Source organism: Hippocampus zosterae, chromosome 14 (genome assembly GCF_025434085.1).
Source record: "Hippocampus zosterae strain Florida chromosome 14, ASM2543408v3, whole genome shotgun sequence".
Lineage (NCBI taxonomy): Eukaryota > Metazoa > Chordata > Actinopteri > Syngnathiformes > Syngnathidae > Hippocampus > Hippocampus zosterae.
Window position 1 is genome coordinate 12,037,872 of NC_067464.1, and position 18,156 is coordinate 12,056,027.

General features: G+C 41.8%; 1 protein-coding gene across 2 annotated transcripts; it reads left to right on the forward strand.

Moving 5' to 3' along the window:
* Positions 1-138: 138 nt before the first annotated feature.
* lin52 (lin-52 DREAM MuvB core complex component) lies at positions 139-12,951 on the forward strand. 2 transcript variants are annotated; one of them, XM_052086023.1, is made up of 6 exons: positions 139-296; positions 2,131-2,205; positions 2,289-2,326; positions 2,404-2,470; positions 2,991-3,074; positions 12,832-12,951. In XM_052086023.1, the coding sequence occupies exons 1-6, from the start codon at positions 278-280 to the stop codon at positions 12,885-12,887; spliced, it is 339 nt and encodes a 112-aa protein (XP_051941983.1). In that variant the 5' UTR covers positions 139-277; the 3' UTR covers positions 12,888-12,951. The 2 variants fall into 2 exon arrangements, with proteins under 2 accessions (XP_051941983.1, XP_051941984.1); XM_052086024.1 differs by having other exon boundaries at positions 280-398.
* The last annotated feature ends 5,205 nt before the right edge of the window (positions 12,952-18,156 follow it).

Consider the following 18,156-nt stretch of genomic DNA (forward strand, 5'->3'; position numbering starts at 1 on the left):
ATTCCCAGCCAATTTCTGATTAGGGTCGCAGTTAAACTACAGCCTATTCCAGATGACGATGAGCCAGACACTCTGGATTTATAGCCAACCAATTTAGGTCATATGTAGACAAACAACCGTTCACGCTCCCATTTATAACTGGATGTTTTAGAGTGCTCACAATCCCTCCTATTGTTTGGTCGAACCCTAGAGGCAGATAAGTGAAATTGCACCATGAACGTTACTTAGAAAACACCTGCTGCTATTGGTTGACTTCAGTCACGTGTTCTTTTCGAAGATGGCGTCTCCAAATGGAGGTAAATTCTAATTCTTTACTCAGACATTCAGTGTCTGTGTTTGTATTTCGGTATTGTTTTGTCCTAGAACTCATCCAGGACCTCACTCGAACGTCATAATGGGTCAAAGTCAACATGTTCGTTGTGTATGTCTGCTGATCGAATTTCTATTTTACGCAAACGATTCAAGTGGAGTTCGGTGTTTGTTTTTGGCGAATGTACGTTCAGCAGCAACAGTGGACATTTGGCACACGCAAACGGCTAAATGTCCTTGTTGCCTAACTGCTAAAAATGTACGTTTCAGCTGGTGACATGCTGCGGTTAAGTCACTTACATTATTGTTTGAGGTTAAGTCACTTACATTATTGTTTGAGGTTAAGTCACTTACATGATCGTCTCGGGGCATACGTACACTTGTGTCCATTTTCGACATATATGTTCTGGTTATCAATGATATTGGATCTTAACTATTTGTGTGGTTGTGTAGTGTTATATTCTTGTGGGAATGCTGAAAACATTAACTCATATTGCCACCCTCCTAAAATCATGTTCAAAGTCATTTTTTTAAGAAAACATCAAAAACTGAAACGAAAGCTAATGAAATTAAAGTCATTAATCATTTAATTTCAGAGGTAGTAATGAATAATCTCTCACTAAAATGTAGCTGATTGTAGCAGTAGTGGCCAGCATCCTGAGGAAATTTTTTAAGCAAAACTTTATTTTTTTCCCCCTGCAGGTCAAAATATGATGTGGGTCATTATTTTTAAAGGCTGACGATGTGTTACTCATTCTTTGTTGGGATTATACATACATAGGTTACCAATTTCTCACATGTTTGCAAAGGCACAAGGAGTGTAAACGCCGTGCACTCTAGCCACATGCCCACTCTGTAAGCCAGTGGTCACCAACATGGTGCCCGCGGGCACCAGGTAGCCCGTGAAGACCACTTGAGTAGCCCGCCAGTGCCTGGACATTGTGATTTGCTAGTAGAAATTATGATTTAAAAATGCAAACATTGGCAGTACTGTGAGACATTTCGAAACACGATCAAAGTCTGACAATTTAAATCATCAAGTATTAAAAATAACACATCCTCATATTATTGAAGGTATTTTGGACAAATATGTTATTTCAGACGTGTATCAATTTGGTAGCCCTTCACACAATCGGTACACATGAAGTTGCTCTCACCCTCAAAAATGTTGGTGACACCTGCTGTAAGCAATCACAGTGCAGCTAAGCTTCTGGTTATCAGACCACATGGCTAGTGATGTTTTTTGGGCAGATTTGTAAACTCATTAATTCATTATACATGGCATGCAAATTTGAATGCCAGTGCAGCATGAATACAAAAGTAGCACTATACAAACCAAATGGGTTTGTTTGCTTGCTTAAAGTGGACAAAAGGTGCGATCTGAGTTTTTACTCACAGCAATTGACAAGCAGTCTTCTTAAACTACTAAAACACAAACAAATGTTTCTGACTTTTTAATGTTAATACCCATGGAGGATTGAAAAAATGTGAACCCCCAAGATAATAATAACTTCTCTCAGAGCTAAACAGAGTCTGGAGACAACCAATCTGGAGTCCACTCAATTTGGATCTATTGGAAATGTTGGTGAACGTTGTATCACCTTATAAAAACCCACACACCAGTTTAGATTTTTTAAATTAATATTCACAAGAAGCATTGCCTGATTTTAAACCATACCATGCACAAAAAAATTCAGCAGTTAACGTGCACGAAGCTAGAAATGGTGAAGCCTTGATGTTCACCAGTCCATGGGAAGGCAAATTGTCAACACATGGTGAAATTTTTGCATGGTCTTCTTACTGCTTTTCTTGTCTTGATAGCTGAAGATTTTGAAACCTCTTTGCTCAGTTATGAGAAGCTGGACAGAGCATCGCCCGACCTTTGGCCTGAACAGCGTAAGGCCTCATTTTCTTTTCTCTTCTTTTATGTCGTCTTTCGTTGGTTTAGTTTTCAATCCAGGTCCTCTTTTTTTTCGCAGTGCCCGGAGTTGTTGAATTTGCTGCGTCTTGTAAAAATGTGAGTTTAATCTTCCTTTAGCTCTTTCGATCTTTTGAATGGTTCTTCTAATCAAATGAATGATTGTGACTCTGCAGCCCATCACAAGTTCACCGCCCAAGTGGATGGCTGAGCTCGAGATCGAAGACATTGAGATGTTAAAAGGTAACACACCGAGCATTGCAAAAGGAAATTGTGGTAATGTTGGGAATCTCGAAACTGTAAAACTGCAGTACATGCCATCAAAGGGTGTATTTTTTTAGGAACCAATGGTAACCTGTTAAAAAGGGAGATTGAACCAGTTCAAAGAACTGTCTGTTGTGACTCCACATTTGCACTGACTTCCATATCGAAACAAGGAGGAACATTCACCCATACAAAATACAAAACTTTTGAAATTAAAAAAAAAAACAGATGGTAAAAAACACTTTCCATTTTTGTGGAAACATTGTTTAAGGATTAATCATCCATTTATTAATGACCGACAATATATGAATACAGTTTGAAAAGCTCTGCAGTTCATCATTTGATATGCTGTAGATACAGGTTACATAATTGTCATGAGGAGATTCATGGCCTGAGTCAAAATTGATCTGAAAAATGTTGTTTGTGCATGGAAAATGAACTGTGTAAGGATTTAATGTATTTCTTCCCTCTGACCCACCCCCACCCATCCCCCTTTTAGAGTTGGGTAGTTTGACAACTGCCAATCTCATGGAGAAAGTCAAAGGCCTTCAGAACCTCGGTTACCAGCTGGGCTTAGAAGAATGTGAGTACCACTAGCAACTCAAGCTCTTTGCAAAAATAATTTTCATAACAGTGGCTATCAGGCAAGTATGAAAACATTTTTCGTCCACTAGATGGTGCCCGTTGCCATTGCAGACAATCAGCACAGCATGATCCTTGGTACAAATATGTATTTGCAATGCGTCAAAATCACAGATTTAGGTCAATCTTGTTACAGTGCGAAAGGTTATAGTAACACGGGCATGACTATGAGTGCTGATAATAAAACAAGTGCTGGATGCATGTGATGCATGATAAATCGAGTTTTTAATCTTTTCCCCGTTCACTGCCTCCATTGTCATAATCCCGCTGGAGTGTGGATTAGAGAGCTATAGCTAAGTGCTCAAATTTTCCGAAGAGAAAATGGCTGTTTATTTTTGTCATGAAATAACACACAAGTTGAGGCCGGTGACAGAGACCGACTCGTTCATCGGGTGATATTTTTCCACTCTCAGAACATCAGTTTAAGTCAAACAAGTTCTTGGACAAAGTGGATGTAAAACGTCTACACATCCCTAGTTAAATGTTGTTTTCTTTGTTTGCGTTTTTTTGTGATCGTGACTATAATGACTATTTAACAGCATTCTTCTTAATGATATGTCAAATTTCGAAGCCATTTTTCATTTAATAGCTACTTTAGGTCACATTATATCATCCTCAAATGTTATGCAAATGTGACAGTGAACCACCTCTACTGACCTGAAGTAAACATTTGCATATAGCGGATTCCCCTTCCCCAAATTGTTTCGAATTGCCTCTATTAATTGTGTAGATCCCAAACTATAATCTCAAAACGCTTAATAACATTTTATACTCATCAAACATGTCCCGCTTAAAATATATAATTTACACCTTCCATAGAGAATGGCGGGCACCGTTTCTTTGCACGCCTGGATGATATTGCCCTGCCGTGAGACGCTGCTCTTCTTGAAGTTGGGAATCCTTACAGCCAAGTCCTTGCTCTGTGCTTATTTTGCATCATACCTGCACGACTGCAAAAGTTAGCGTCTACGATCTACTTTGTTCCTACTTTGTTGTCCTTTATGTACTGTACAGTATTCTCTCTCAAGCCATCGTTGCGGGTTACTGTGACATTTTTTTTCCTTCCTTTGAGCATATTCAGGTTTACCTTCTCTGAATGCATCGTAATCTTCTGTGGGGTTGGGCTGTTTGCCAGAAGCCTCAAGGGGAGCAAAATGGGCAGCATATAAAGATGTTAGTCTCTCAGTTAGCATCACTTCAACATGATTCTTTGAAACCACTACTACTTTCAGTACAAGCACACCTACTGGTGATTTTTGTGCTCTTTTTGAGAAAAGGCTTCACTGCAAAAAAACAAAACAAATACAAAGACCAGTAGGTTAGTTTGTGGGCACGAATATCTTTAACAATTAAAGGTTTGTTGTTCTACTGATAATCCCGTCAATGAATCGCTTAATCATATAAAATAATTGTTAATTATTTCACCACAAAATGTGCGTATGAGGCATAGGTTTTATTGTCGTCTTGGAGTCTGCCTCCTTATGCTCCATATAATAATCTCTGTGACTTTGAATGTATGTGGCTTTAAAAGTGGGGCCTGGACTGGTGTGTGACGAGGGAGTCAGCGAATGAAAGTGTTGAGTTGCCCGTTGTTATTTCATTTTAGCGTCCGACGGCCGATAAAATGGGTCTTGATCCTAACTCTTACCCTAACGCCAACCCTTCAATGACACATGACGATTGTGTCATTGAAGCCATATTTACTCGAAAAAGCTGAATATGGTTTGCACACCTTTTGTTTCCTGCTACTAGTCCTACTACTAACCTGAAGGAGCAAGTAATATAAAGATGTGGGTTGTCACAGGTGGTGGACTGCAAGATTTGCAATCCTGTTATGTTGCCTTGCTTGACAGGACACGATGATGGTTATTATTAGTGTCGGAGCTGCCCCGTAATGGGGGGCCTGTTTAAGGCTCTCTGGTTTAATTTTCTCCTTTTCCTGGCTGTCAGGGGAGAGCTTGTAAATCTCAGCTACTTTTTCATCACGTTTGCGGTCTTGCTCAGGACCCATAAACGAGACTCGGTCGAGGGCGAGGGAACAGGATTTACTGCCCCTCCCCCATGGGCATGTGGACCATTAAAAAAGGAGGCTGCTTAATGGGCAGGACACAATCAACTAGTGAAAACTCACCCAGCCTGCAGTAGGAAAAGGCAACCCAAGCCAGTCCTTTAATAAAACGCATAAAAACCATTCCCTTGAGCTTACGGAATAGCAATTGAGCCCATGTTGATTTTCTTTGCTGTACACCCATCACGCGCTCATGTTAATTCATCAGCTCTCATGCACTGGGAGGATGTAGCACATCCTTAGTCACCCCCCACCGCCCACTTTCCACCAGTGCCTCCAACAACGGCCGCGTGACGCCGGCCTAGTCTATTCCCATTGGGGCTTGACGCGTGCCTCTTCCTTGGGCCCAGCTGTTACGCCTCCGTGTGATGAATGCCTCTGTCGCGGGCCGCTGAGTGTGGGCAGCGGGCCCGGCGTCTCCCGGGAAAGCCCAGTGCTGTGGTAAGTGCTGTTATTGGAGGTAATTGAAAGCCGAGTGTTCCTTTGGGAGGCTGTGAAGGGCCCCTGCTTATGATTTTGCCGAGGCGGTGACGGTGGTCGTCTATCCTGCTCGTGTGCTCGAGGGTACCGCTGAACACTTGCACTGGTAAACATGCTTTTAATTAAAAGTATCTCGGCTTGGCTCTTCTCATTAACTGACATTACTTTTCATTTGTGTCTATTTGCACACTTTCTATTATAGGCTGGCTGCGTCTCAAGGGCTTTCAGTATCAGCCCTAAAGAATACTAATAGACTCACCTGTTGACTGCTTTCAACCAACCAGAAAATAATCTTGCAAGCACAGTTTGAGTGAGTCTGAAGAATGAATTGGCAGAGCAGATGTGTATGAGTGCAACAAGAAGCGTGCCAGGGTGCAAAAGTACTTTCGGATCTTTTGCGACATCTCTGGTTTGTCACAACAAAAAATAGTGCGGGGCCCTTTTTGGAGTTGTCCAAACTTCAAGAGTAGAAAATGTGGGCTCTGATAGTTATCCAAAGATTATATATTTTTTCTTAAATAGTTACTCTGGGTTCATGTTGTAATGATTGTATCAGTTTGTGTTTAACAAAAAAAAAAAATTGACGGTATAACAAAATGTGTATTACTGTTTCCCACGAATGCCAAAACTCAATTAGTTTTGCACTCCACTCGAATAAATAAAGACCACACAAAATAAATAAATAAAAGACCCCTCAGGAGGAAAATAACAGGCAGTACCCACCTACAGTACTTTGTGTATTTGACCTCACGACCGCAATATATCGTGGTGGAAGTTGTGACCGCAAAACACACTGCCTGCAAAGTGGACAAGGGATCAGTAAAGCCGATGTTTGCACTCGAGTTTTCACATTCACACACGGGAGTCAACAGGAGCAAAAAATTAAAATAAAAAACCCCAACAGACCTTAAAAAACAGCTTTAATTCATGTTTAGAAAATAAATACCAGACCCCACCTCTCTATTGTTAAAAGACCAAAATAGAATCAGAGCAGCCAACAAGAACGCTCGCCCTCTGATTTTCCTCATCTTGATGCCACCCCGTGTAGTCCCCGCGCCGACCCCTGTTGCTTCCGCTTATGTGAAGGTGAGCCTGAAGGTCACCCTACCCTGACAGTTCCTAATGGCCTCGCTTTGGGCACCTCCTCCTCCGCACCCCCAGGATCAATCGCCGGTCTATTAGAAGCGTGCCGTCGTTGAATATGATTGCATTCACTCGGCTAAACTGGCACTAATGTGCCGCCATCAATCCATCAGGGCGGGCTGACCAAAGGACGGGCGGTTATGAAGTGCCTAGGCTGACAGCCGCTGAATGAGGATACCCTTCTTTGCCCTCTTCCTCCTCCTCTTTACCACTCCTAATACGCTGGGCTCATCTTTTCACCTCCAGCCAATTTCTTCACCGGCTCCATACTATAAATGCTTGTGTGGTTTACCCCAGAATCTGGCTTCTCCATCTTCTCCTGACTACTTTTTTCTTTATTTTTTATATCGCGTTACACTTTTTTTTTTTAACCTACACTGCTGTTTGAGTTCAACTCTAGTGACCCGTTTTTTGGGAAAAATAACTTGGCAAACGTTTTCCAAGCAAATGACCCAAATGTGTGCAGCAGGTTGCGACTGTAGCAGCCTGATCATATCCCAGACAGCATCAGTGTTGGCACTGTGTGAAAGGAAAAGAGGCACGGCTTTATGAACACGCGCACACACACACACACACACACACCTCCTCATCCTTGCCTGCCTCCTCCCTGAGCAGATCGGAAATGACACCTCATTTCCATAAAGGCATTAGGAATTCATTGAATTTTCCTTCCCAGCTAATCATAGTCAGGGTGTAAAACCTTTTAGGCTTTTTAATGAATGATTCTTGACTGATTGCCTATTAATAAGGACAGCTCTTGAACAGGCATAGTAAGGGGCTGGGGCTGGGAGGTGCAGGTGTGTTTGTTTTTGTGTGTGCATGTGTGTGTCAATGAGGCTCAAATGCACCGAGGAGGAGTAGCCTCCCCCCTGCCGCCCTCCCCGCCCCGACTGGGACATAAAGAGGAACCAGTGGCTCCCTTGGGAAATCACAGCTCGTGTCTGCATCTTAAATATCCTTGTGAAGTATCAATAAGTGGGTAATTGAATTTTGAACACAAACATGAGCGTGAGGTGTACGCGTCGCTAGGCGGGGGGGGGCTTGAATGTGGCGTGTGAATGTTTCCATGCTTGTGTGTTTTCATCTCCTCTGTGTCTCCCCTGCCCCCCCCCCCCCCCAAGGGAAGAGGGCCACGAAAGTGGATGTTAAACCCATTAAATAAAGCTTACAGGCCGTAATAGCTGAGCAGCACTTGGGAGACGTGCAGTGAGGGTCAGAAAAGTCCTCTTCGCTCTTAATGAAAGTGAATCAGGGGCACATGGGGCCGGGGTCCAGGACTCCTCTTAACCCAGGTGGTCATCTGTCTTTGGGGCTAACAGGGGTCCCGCATCTCACTGGAAGTGTGCCATCCAGAGAGGTTCACGGTGGACTGATGATTACTCTCATTTCATACGCAGGGGAATTGCGGTCAGGGTAGGGTGGGGTAGTATTGTGACAATGACACCCAGATCAATCACCATAAAGGCGCGGAAGTAAGATGTTCCACTGCAGCGTTTCCTTTTCATTTACATTCCAACCACTTGTGATTTCCTCAAAATGAAAATGATTTAATGGTGCAGAGCACGTAAAATACATTTCATTTGTGACACCGAATTTCTTTTCGGTGTATAACTCTGTGCGGGTCTTTTTAATTTCGTAAAAAGGCGCCATTTTAAATAGCAGCAGAACGCATTCATCTGTTTGCACATATAGTTTAATCTTCTTAAGGACGTTGTATTTAAGAGTAAGCTTGACTTTTGTCGAGGATTATAACAGTCTGAAGGCAGTGTACAAGTAGTCAGCCCCCATTTTGATGATGACCCTTCCACGTTCTCTTTGCAACTGAGCACAACCTCCAAAATCAAATGCCCCAAAGTCAAAGTACCACAAAAATCATGAAACCATCATCGTGCATGACAACATACAAGATTTCATAATTAAAAAGAAAATCTTCATAGTTAATATTGAGTACATAATACAAAGTTGACTCACCTTGATTAACGTTAAAGTTAAAAATATTAACGTTGCATTGATCATTGCCTGTACAGTTAATAACGGCTTTGTGAAGTGACAGGTTGTCCGAAAGAGATTTTACATGATCTCACTTCCTTTTAGTGTCTTGGAATGGATTAGGTTCAACTTTTTTTTTTTTAGTTCCCCTTTATTTGTAGCCGGAAATAACAACAACAAATTGCTTCTCGGCAATACAAGGTGGAGTGTCAGTAATTGCATACAGTCTACTGTTCCCCGATGGATGCGCATACCAGTTAAGTGATAATGAGATGGTGCCAAATCAGCAGGGCAAGGAACAAGCCCTGGCAATCCATAAGGTGTCATTTAGCCGTAACAAGATGCTGATTAACTTAACTGCAAAATTAGTAATTGACCTTTCTAATCAACTAAACAAATCTCTAAGTTCCCCTAATCAGTATTGATCTCGCCTGTTGTATGACAAAGTGTGTGTGTGTCTGTGTCTGTGTGTATGTTTTGAGTGCTTATGTTTTAGAGGTGAGAGATTGTGATTGGACTTTGTGCGTCGAGTGGCCTGTCAGCATCGTCCTTTATCTTTTTGCATCATTTGTTTTTGAGCCATTTTCTGCTTTAAAAAAAGCGAGATAGAAAAAAAATGATAGCTGTCTTCATTCAACACTATTTGCCGACATTTGTGCAATAAAAATCTAATCTATGAGGCAGCATTGAACTCATTCCGAGTTCCTAAAATGAAATAAATCCTGATGTTTACTTTTTTTTTTGCAAGTAGTTTTTGTGCACCAAAAGTCAGATTGATGCTGCTTCTTCGAAATTACACAAACCATGACGACTCATTGGCAGGTATTGCTGTCGTTGCATCGCGGTTGACAGGCAACATAAAACTAGTTTCCTATGACAAAGATGATTCGATAGTTAGTTGGAGTTTCTCGACAGGCTGCACGTGAAAACTAAGTGCTGATTTATGCAAGGAGTTATAATTAATGAGACTCTCGGGCCTTGAGGCGTGGCACCTTCAGCTTGGGCTCATCAGAAGGTGAAGAAAAGACGTGCGGAGGGAGAGAGATCATAAATGAAATATAAAAATTAACTGCTGCAGACAGTCCTCAAGCATAACTGCCTTCTAATAAGAAAAGTGCAGGTTTGGGGTCACCCAAGTGTAATTGCGTTCAGCAGTTTTGATGACTGTTTCAATCAGACGCATCCTTTGCACGTCCAGCTGTGCCCCAGATGTTTCGGGCGATGGGTAGGGGTGGCAAAGTGCAAAAATTAATTTGTGGCATTTGAATTAGCATCGTCTTAAACCTAATGGCAAACACCTCAAGGTGACGCAGAGCCCACGAGAACGAGTGCCATTATAATTCCCGACTGGGCACCTCATCAGAATTGCCAACTGGGCCCAGCTTTTTCATTAGCCGCCATGTGCAAGGGGGCGGGGGCGGGGAGTCTTTTAGCAGCAGACCGTTGTCTCTTGCAGGCATTATGAAGGTGGATGACGTTCTGCTTAATGCCGTTTTGTAATCAGTACTCACTTATGCCCCGTACATTTATATTGTGTGATGTTCAAAATGAATTCACGGAGGTAATTCCAGCTCTGCAGCTCATAAAGGAGCCCGCGGAGCCAAGAGCTTGTTCTCATCTTCAAAAAAAGATTGATTACTGTAACTGGATGCTGCCTCTCCGAGCTCTGTGATGATACTGGAGGAAAATCACAGACGTTTCCATATCGGTCCACAAGGAACTTGGTAATGATCGGCTGCCTTCAAGACAACTTAAAAATGCGGACAATTTTGGTATCGATCCCGAGTGTTAGTCACCTGATACCCTTTTAAAAACATGCATTTCTTTCAAATATGACCCCAATATATTCAGTGTCTTCTGTTATTGGGCCTGGGCCAAATTCCCTTTTTCCTCTGCACGGTACTCACTGAGCTCGCCACTGCTCTCCAGCTGACAAAATTCCATTGGGGAAAAAACAAGTCCACGATGTACACTTTGTAGCGGGTCGTCATTTATTTCTCCCCAAACTAAAATGTGTCGAGGCAAATGGAGCTGAACAAGTTTTTTGACATTTTTAAAGTGGAATTTTGTTCCTATTCTTGTGAGTTTGCCAAATATTCAGTGCCATTCATTTATCGTGCTCTCACCATTTCTCTGCATTTATTTTATATAGTTAGTAAGCATACATTTTACACTGCAACATTTGGTGTATTTGGATTTGATTTGTTATTAGGAATTATTGAGCGAACAATTGCTCCGTTGTTTCTGTTTAACACGATAGCAGTCAGGAGCGTCAAGTTGTCTCGCCACGTTGTCGTAGGAAACGGAATGAAAGGTGAAAACGTGACAACTTTCCAGCCTTTACTTGTCGCAATACACTCCACAAGCTACCATGGTGGATGGATATTCCGCCCAACAGTTTGTCTCGCAAGTGCTAAACTTTTACACACTGCCAGGAGTTGGTGTGAGGGTTAGGGCATTTTCTTTCTCGGAGTTGACGTCTTTCGATGACCACGCTTGTAATTGAATTTACTGTCATACCAAACCATTTTCCCTTTCGAAATTTATTTCAATGCCATTCATAATCGTAGATTCCAATCCCCCCAAACACAATTTGTTTTCGTTTCGTGTTTGAAAAAAAAAGAAAGAAAGAAAGAAAGAAAAACGTTGCCACAGCATGTATATCCAGAACAGCTTTTTTCTCTCTGGATTTCCTTCCTGTCACAACCCACCCATTGTTATCCAAACTTGAGACCCACTGTGGCAGGGGAATCGGCATCTGACATAAAGGGCCTTGCCAACTGGACGTTACTGGATCCAAACCCCGATTCTCCTTATCAGAAAGTCAGCCGTGTTACCCACAGGACCCATCCAACTGCTCCGTGATACAAATTGCATCCAAAATTACGACAAGCTTCAGATCTTGACTCGCCCAAATCAAATCGTCAACTCAATCTGTTGGGCCCAGAATAATTAACCCAACCTTGGTTAAAAGTAAGCCAATCAGCTTCACAGAGAGTGGGTTAGGTCAGGAAAACAACCCAGCATTTTGTGTAGATGTGGGTGTGGATGTGTAACAACAAAAATTCATAAATTTGGGTACCGCTGTTTTCATTTGCATCCTGTAACCCATAGGTGTCAAACTCAGGTCCCCGAGGGCCGCTGTCCTGCATGTTTTCCAAGTCTCCCTGTTGCAACACAGCTAATTCAAATGATCAGATCATCAGCAAGCTCTGCGGAAGCCTGACATTGAACCAGTTCATTTGAATCAGGTGTGTTGCAACAGGGAGACTTGGAAAACATGCAGGACAGCGGCCCTCCAGGACCTGAGTTTGACACCTATGCAACCTGATAACTTAATAACCTGTCCACTGAGGTAACCGTTGTCCCTGAAGGGGTTAAGATAACCGTTATAACATCCATTTTCCTTTTTCCCCCTAATAAGAGTCTACAGTATTACTTGATCTAAAATAGTACACAATTCTGGTGGGAACAAACTCCGGCCAGGTATGAGCACATACAAAGTGTTGTCCAATGCAGTGGTCCGCATCCCGCTGCAGTCAAAAAGCATTGGTGAGAGACTATCGACTTCTTTTCTGTCACTTATCTCACACATGATCATGCTCCTTAATGACGTGATAAAAACAAATGGAGACATTTTGCCTCTCAGTATTCCGCTCTTCTTTTGTTGATGCTTTGCATATATAATGTTCATGCACAAACACATCAGAACGCGTGCGCAATCAAGCGAATCACAAGGCTCCTGTTTTTTTATTTTGGTTTTTTTTATGTTGTTTACCGTGTTGTGAGTGAACAGATGTTTGTGTAAATTACCTTCCCAGGGTGACACCGCGCGTATTAAATTCATGCTTTGCATCACTAATGGTGCGGCTCAAGAATGGATGGAGCTGCAGGCCAATGCTGATCACAGATTGCCTGAAATAGCTTGGTGCTTACTTGTCTTGATGTGGCTGTTTTTTTTTCCTCACACTTTTAATTTTGTTTTCTCTTCCCCTCCAACCCCCCTTCTTTTTTTCAGCTAGGGAAATGACAAGAGGCAAGTTCCTGAACATCTTGGAGAGGCCGAAGAAATGACATCAAATATTTTTTAATAGCTGAATCCAACTAACTGATTAACTATTGCCACAAAATATATTTTTTTAAGTAGAGTCATACCTCGGTTTTCGTCCATAATCCGTTCCAGAAGGCTGTTCGAAAACCGAAACCACGCTCTTTAAAAAAAAATCTTGATTGAACACGTCTGTTCACCATGGAACGCCAACCAAGGAAGCGTCACTTCCTCGTCTACCCGAGGAAACATTCCCCGGGTAAGGAAGGTGAGAGTAGTCAAGTGACGCATTCAAGTGCGCTCAGTTTGTTCGAGAACCGAAATTCGGTTGTCATCCGAGGCATAAAAAAATTGAAATTTTTGGGCGAAAAACGATTTGATCGAGAACAAAGACGTTCGAAAACCGAGGCTTGACTGTACTAAGAAAAGTGTTTTAATGTAGAAAACCAGTCATATCAAAAGATGAATTGCAGAAAAGCTTTCTCTGGCTGCGGTCCGAGATCTTGTTGTCCTCTCATATTCTATTTTTATTTACTTAAGTACTGTCTGCTTAGGTTCGATCCTTCTTTATTTATACGTATTTCCATTTTATCGACGCATTAAATGGTTCTGCATGTTTTGGGGAAACATTTTTCTGTTTGGAATGAGAAGGGGGCGTTCACATGATTCAACTTGGACAAAAGCTGAGTTTGAAAGTGAATGTTTAATTAGGGCAATAACTAGCGAAGGAAGAAGTGTCTCGCTGCGCCACCAGTGCAGCGCTTTTCTTTTAATGAGCTTTGGAAGCAGGGTCCCTTATACACAAAACATTGCGCAAAAATAATATTGCTCATTGTCGTCACCTTTAATCAAAGTTGACATAATTACTAGGACCATTTCTCTTCTAATTAGCACACTTCAGCATTGTCGGAGCAAGCGGTCAGGCAAAAAGAGAATCAGACAGGCATGCCGAATGGGAAACAAAAAGAAGTTGGTCGGCCATAATTAGGTAAGACAATGCCTCTGACTGTTCCCGGCTGGAGATGTCGCTCGGTCTCTGGCTGCTCGCTGCCAGCAAGTTACACTCCTCCCGGGCCTCTAATAAGCCCCCAATCGTCTTTCTGATTCACACGGACAGAGGCCGCCTCTGCTTCGGTGACTTCACCTCCCACGCCCACCCAGGTCACCCATCTGAACAACACGGATCATTTGTACAATTTAGCAGGCCGCTGAGAGATGCTGTGTCTTAGTGTAGCAGCCCAATGGGGTTAAAATAGTACTCGTCTCTTATAGCTTAGATCAGTGGTCCCCAACCTTTTTTCTGCCACGGACCGGTTGAGACAAGTATATGCTGTTCGCAGACCGGTAAACATTTTTTTCATCGCTTTAAATTGCGATGGAAAAAAATATTTAAAGCAACGACACTGACAACAAATAATTATACAGTCATTCAACATTTTATTACCGTTCATTCATTTCAAACGGTGTATCAAAATGTAAAATAAAAAAAACAGTGAATGACTGAGAAATTGACTAATCAAGAATAATAAGTACGCCTTATAATGTAAACAATCATTTGTGAAGTTTACGATCCTATATACGGCGTTAGCATCATTGCTACTTGCAAATTTGACGCAATTGATTTTATGAAGTTTTTTTTCTGAAACATAGCTTTAAATTACAACACATGATAAAGTTCGTGTTGCGTTAATGTTCATAGGTCAAACAGAAAATAAAATCACAGTAGCTTGATTAGCTCCAAAAAAAAAGTAAATTCACTCTTTAAATCAGCATCAAAAATCTATTTAGGTACATTTGCTGTTCACCGGTGTAGTCAATAAAAGTAAGGATTATTTGTACAGTAAATTTGTTGTAGCACCCAGTTTCAAGTTAACCATGACAGACACTTGTTGATGATGACGATGGCATGCCGTGCTAACATGCTAACTACACTGACGCTATCAATATTGCCTGTCACCACGTTTGGCTGGGTCAGTGTCCACAGGCCCACTCATCTGCATGCAGACAGCCTGGTGGGGTTGGTTCAAGCGTTAACCCCACATACCCTCTGAGCCCCAACAAATGTCAGTCCAATGTGCCCTCACCCCCCAGTCCTTAAATTAGCCGTCAATTAGTGCAAATTAATCAAGTCCTCGCCTAATTAAGCAATGTCTGCGGGCAGCTACCAAACATGCCATTAATTGCGGTAGGGCCATGAGAAAGCTGCTGACCTTGCAAAACGTTTTTTTTGGTTTTGTTTTGTTTTTTGTATGGGGGAGGGTGATATCTTTGGGAAAGCAGCGGACCACTTAGTCCTGCTTCCTGACTCTGCTTCACACGGGTGCTGTCATCAGGTTGGAGCCGTCTCCGGGACTTTCTTTCACTGCAGAATGCCATCATCATCATCATCATACATGGTGGTGCTCTTGTTCCTCTTCAGACTTTTGGTTTGCTTGATTTTGTGTATGTTAAAAAAAGAAGAAGTCAGAGCATCTGTTTACTTCTTCATTTGCATGCTCTTTGAAGGGCACCACCAGTCACACCACGTACTGTAAAGCTTGCCTTAATCTGGAGACTTTCGGCGACATCTCCTCTGCATACAAATCGGCATGCTGCCATGCTCATGCAGGAGAATGGCGCAAGCCTCCATCAACGAGCAAGACGCTTGCACAGATGAACTGATAAGAATGTGGGGCAGGGATGGCATTAAATTGCCTGTAATTGATTGGCCGTTCAGACACTGCTTATTCCCAAGGGCATATTTCCAAGAATCTTTCAGCAGGATGGCCTGAGTGACATATCTTGCTGGCCTAAGGTGCGCGTAAGTATGTTTGTGACCTCCGCTGTAACTGAGAAGTGATTGTTTATCATACCATCCACACAGTCGGGGTATCTTGAAATTAAATGCACACATATAATTTGGCACCCCCCTACCCACTCTTGAGGACTTGCACACTGCAAGAATCAAGACAAGGGCACGGAAAATCCTCCTGGGTCCCCCGGATCCTGCCCACCACCTTTTCCAGCCACTCCCCTCAGGCAGACGCTACAGATCCATGCGCACCAAAACCTGTAGACACTTAAACAGCTTCCCTCTAGCCATTAACTCCTTAAACAGTCACTGACGTAGTCACTCTTCTTGTACTACAAAATGGTACTACAAAACTACTGGTTACTCTAAAATGGTTCAATGATTTTGTTGTTTACGATGATACTAGTGCAGCGTGTTATACCGGAGACAAATTCCTTGTGTGTTCTACATACTTGGCCAATAAAGATGATTCTGATTCTGGTACTACCTTGCTCAACACACTCATAATACAAGCAGGATCACGAGTAAGTAAAAAGCATGGTTTTGCCTAATTTATTACAAACGCCATTTTGTTTCTTGTTACTTTGCTTTTGTGTACTTTCCTCACAATTAATTTTTTCTTGTGCACTAATTTGTATTTGCTACCTAAAAGCCAATCAGAGAGAGCAATTTTCAACAACAGCCGACACCATTAAATGCTGCTAAGCTTTGTTCCTGTTCGTATTTTGAGCTCATGTGTAAGATTGCTACATATGGGAATTTGATTTCATGGCATGGCCGGAGTTGGACTCCTTTTCGACCCTGGAGTTTACTTCAGAGCATTTTATGATGAAATCCCATATCACTAATTTATCAATCAACAATATATATGCATTCTCTTCAATGACAATCATATAGAAGTTAATGAAAATCGAATGTATAATTAAATGCCCTTACAAGATCACGACCGCTGTTAATTTAAACCAGTCTGAGAGAATAAATAGTTCAACTGTGCAAAAAGGAACAAAGAACCTAGTGTGCATCACATCAGCTAAGACAGTTTACACTTCATAAGGCTCTTTTGTCATACGCTGTTCAAACAGCAATACTATCCATCCATCCATTTTCTAATCTGTTTATCGTCACAGGGGTGTGTTGGAGCCTATGCCAGCTGTCTTCGGACAGTAAACGGGGTTACGCACTGACCTGATTGCGCGCCAATCGCAGGGCAACAACACAAATAGGCGGCTCACGCCGCACTTCCTGTTTTTAACTTTTATTTTGAAACCTGTGCACAACAAGTTTAGTGGACAGACGATAACTTTATGACAGTAACAGTACAGTAATCGGAGCAGGCTTTCCCGTCATGCTTTGCTGCCGGCCGGTACAAGTAACTTCTGATGTCATTTTAACGTGAATTTTTATACAAACGTGGTGTGATATGGTTATATTGCGTTTGTTTCTAGTCCTGTAATATAATTTTATACAAGTCATAAAATTTAATTTAAATGATTTGGATTTAACAAACACGGTTCGAAATAGACGTGAAACCTGGTGGAAGATGTGGTACACAATGACATCTTAGCATCTTTGCCTACTTTTGCCATCTTTGTCTGAAAGTAATGATTTTGATTGATAATGACTGTAAGAGCCACACCTTCTTTTCGTATTGATATCAGTTGTAATTTTATTTTCATGGTATTTTTTTAAATATGTAGTAAATATAAATTAATTGTGTCAGAATATCAAGGGAGCTAAGGTACATCCGTGTGAAAATGGAAGGACAATCACGGAAATTTAAATTTTATCTTCTCTGTCGGGTAGCCGGAGAGTGACCACCACGTAACTGCCAGTGCCTGGCCAACCCCATCTCTTTCCGTGTTAATAGATAGCTCTATCCCAACAGGCGGCATGTGTCATTAGCATATCCTAATAACATTGATCTCTTCATTAATGGAATTTCCACTAAATAGGCCCTAATTAGTTTCAACAGGACCGGCACTAATTGGCGCACCAATATGTTCCTGTTTCCAAATCAGCGGCTCATTTCCAAATGTTTGATGTGAATGACGACTTTGTTAGTGGATCAGTGGATGTACAGTACATGCAGCAATGACTCTCTAAGTCAATGTTGCACTTTATCAGTTGTTTGCTCAAGATGACATGCTAATGTATGCAAAGAATGCCAACAGGCTGAAGCACCTGAGGTCAGTATGATAGTAAATAAATACTCTGCCATGCATTTAAATGCGCTGTTAATTCTCAACACTAAAGGCTGCTTTCTCAACAAAGGATTGATGAGTCTGTCACTGCCAAGACAAAACACATTAGGAGGCATGCTTTACTGCAGTCATTGGGGCCAAAGTGCTTTAAATGTCAATACAGTGCATTTGAAAAATAATACATGTAACTATTGTCTATTATTTATTAGTGTTATTATCTGCAGTCACAGTAGTAGTACTGGGTGTAAAAAATATTCACCATCAGGGGCAGAGTCCATTCTTATCAAATCCAAATGGGAGATT

What these genes read in the sequence shown, in the direction of transcription:
- lin52 (XM_052086023.1), top strand. An exon ending in CGACCTTTGGCCTGAACAGC is followed by an intron (nt 2,206 to 2,288) that starts GTAAGGCCTCAT and finishes TTTTTTTCGCAG; the next exon opens with TGCCCGGAGTTGTTGAATTT. An exon ending in CCAGCTGGGCTTAGAAGAAT is followed by an intron (nt 3,075 to 12,831) that starts GTGAGTACCACT and finishes TCTTTTTTTCAG; the next exon opens with CTAGGGAAATGACAAGAGGC.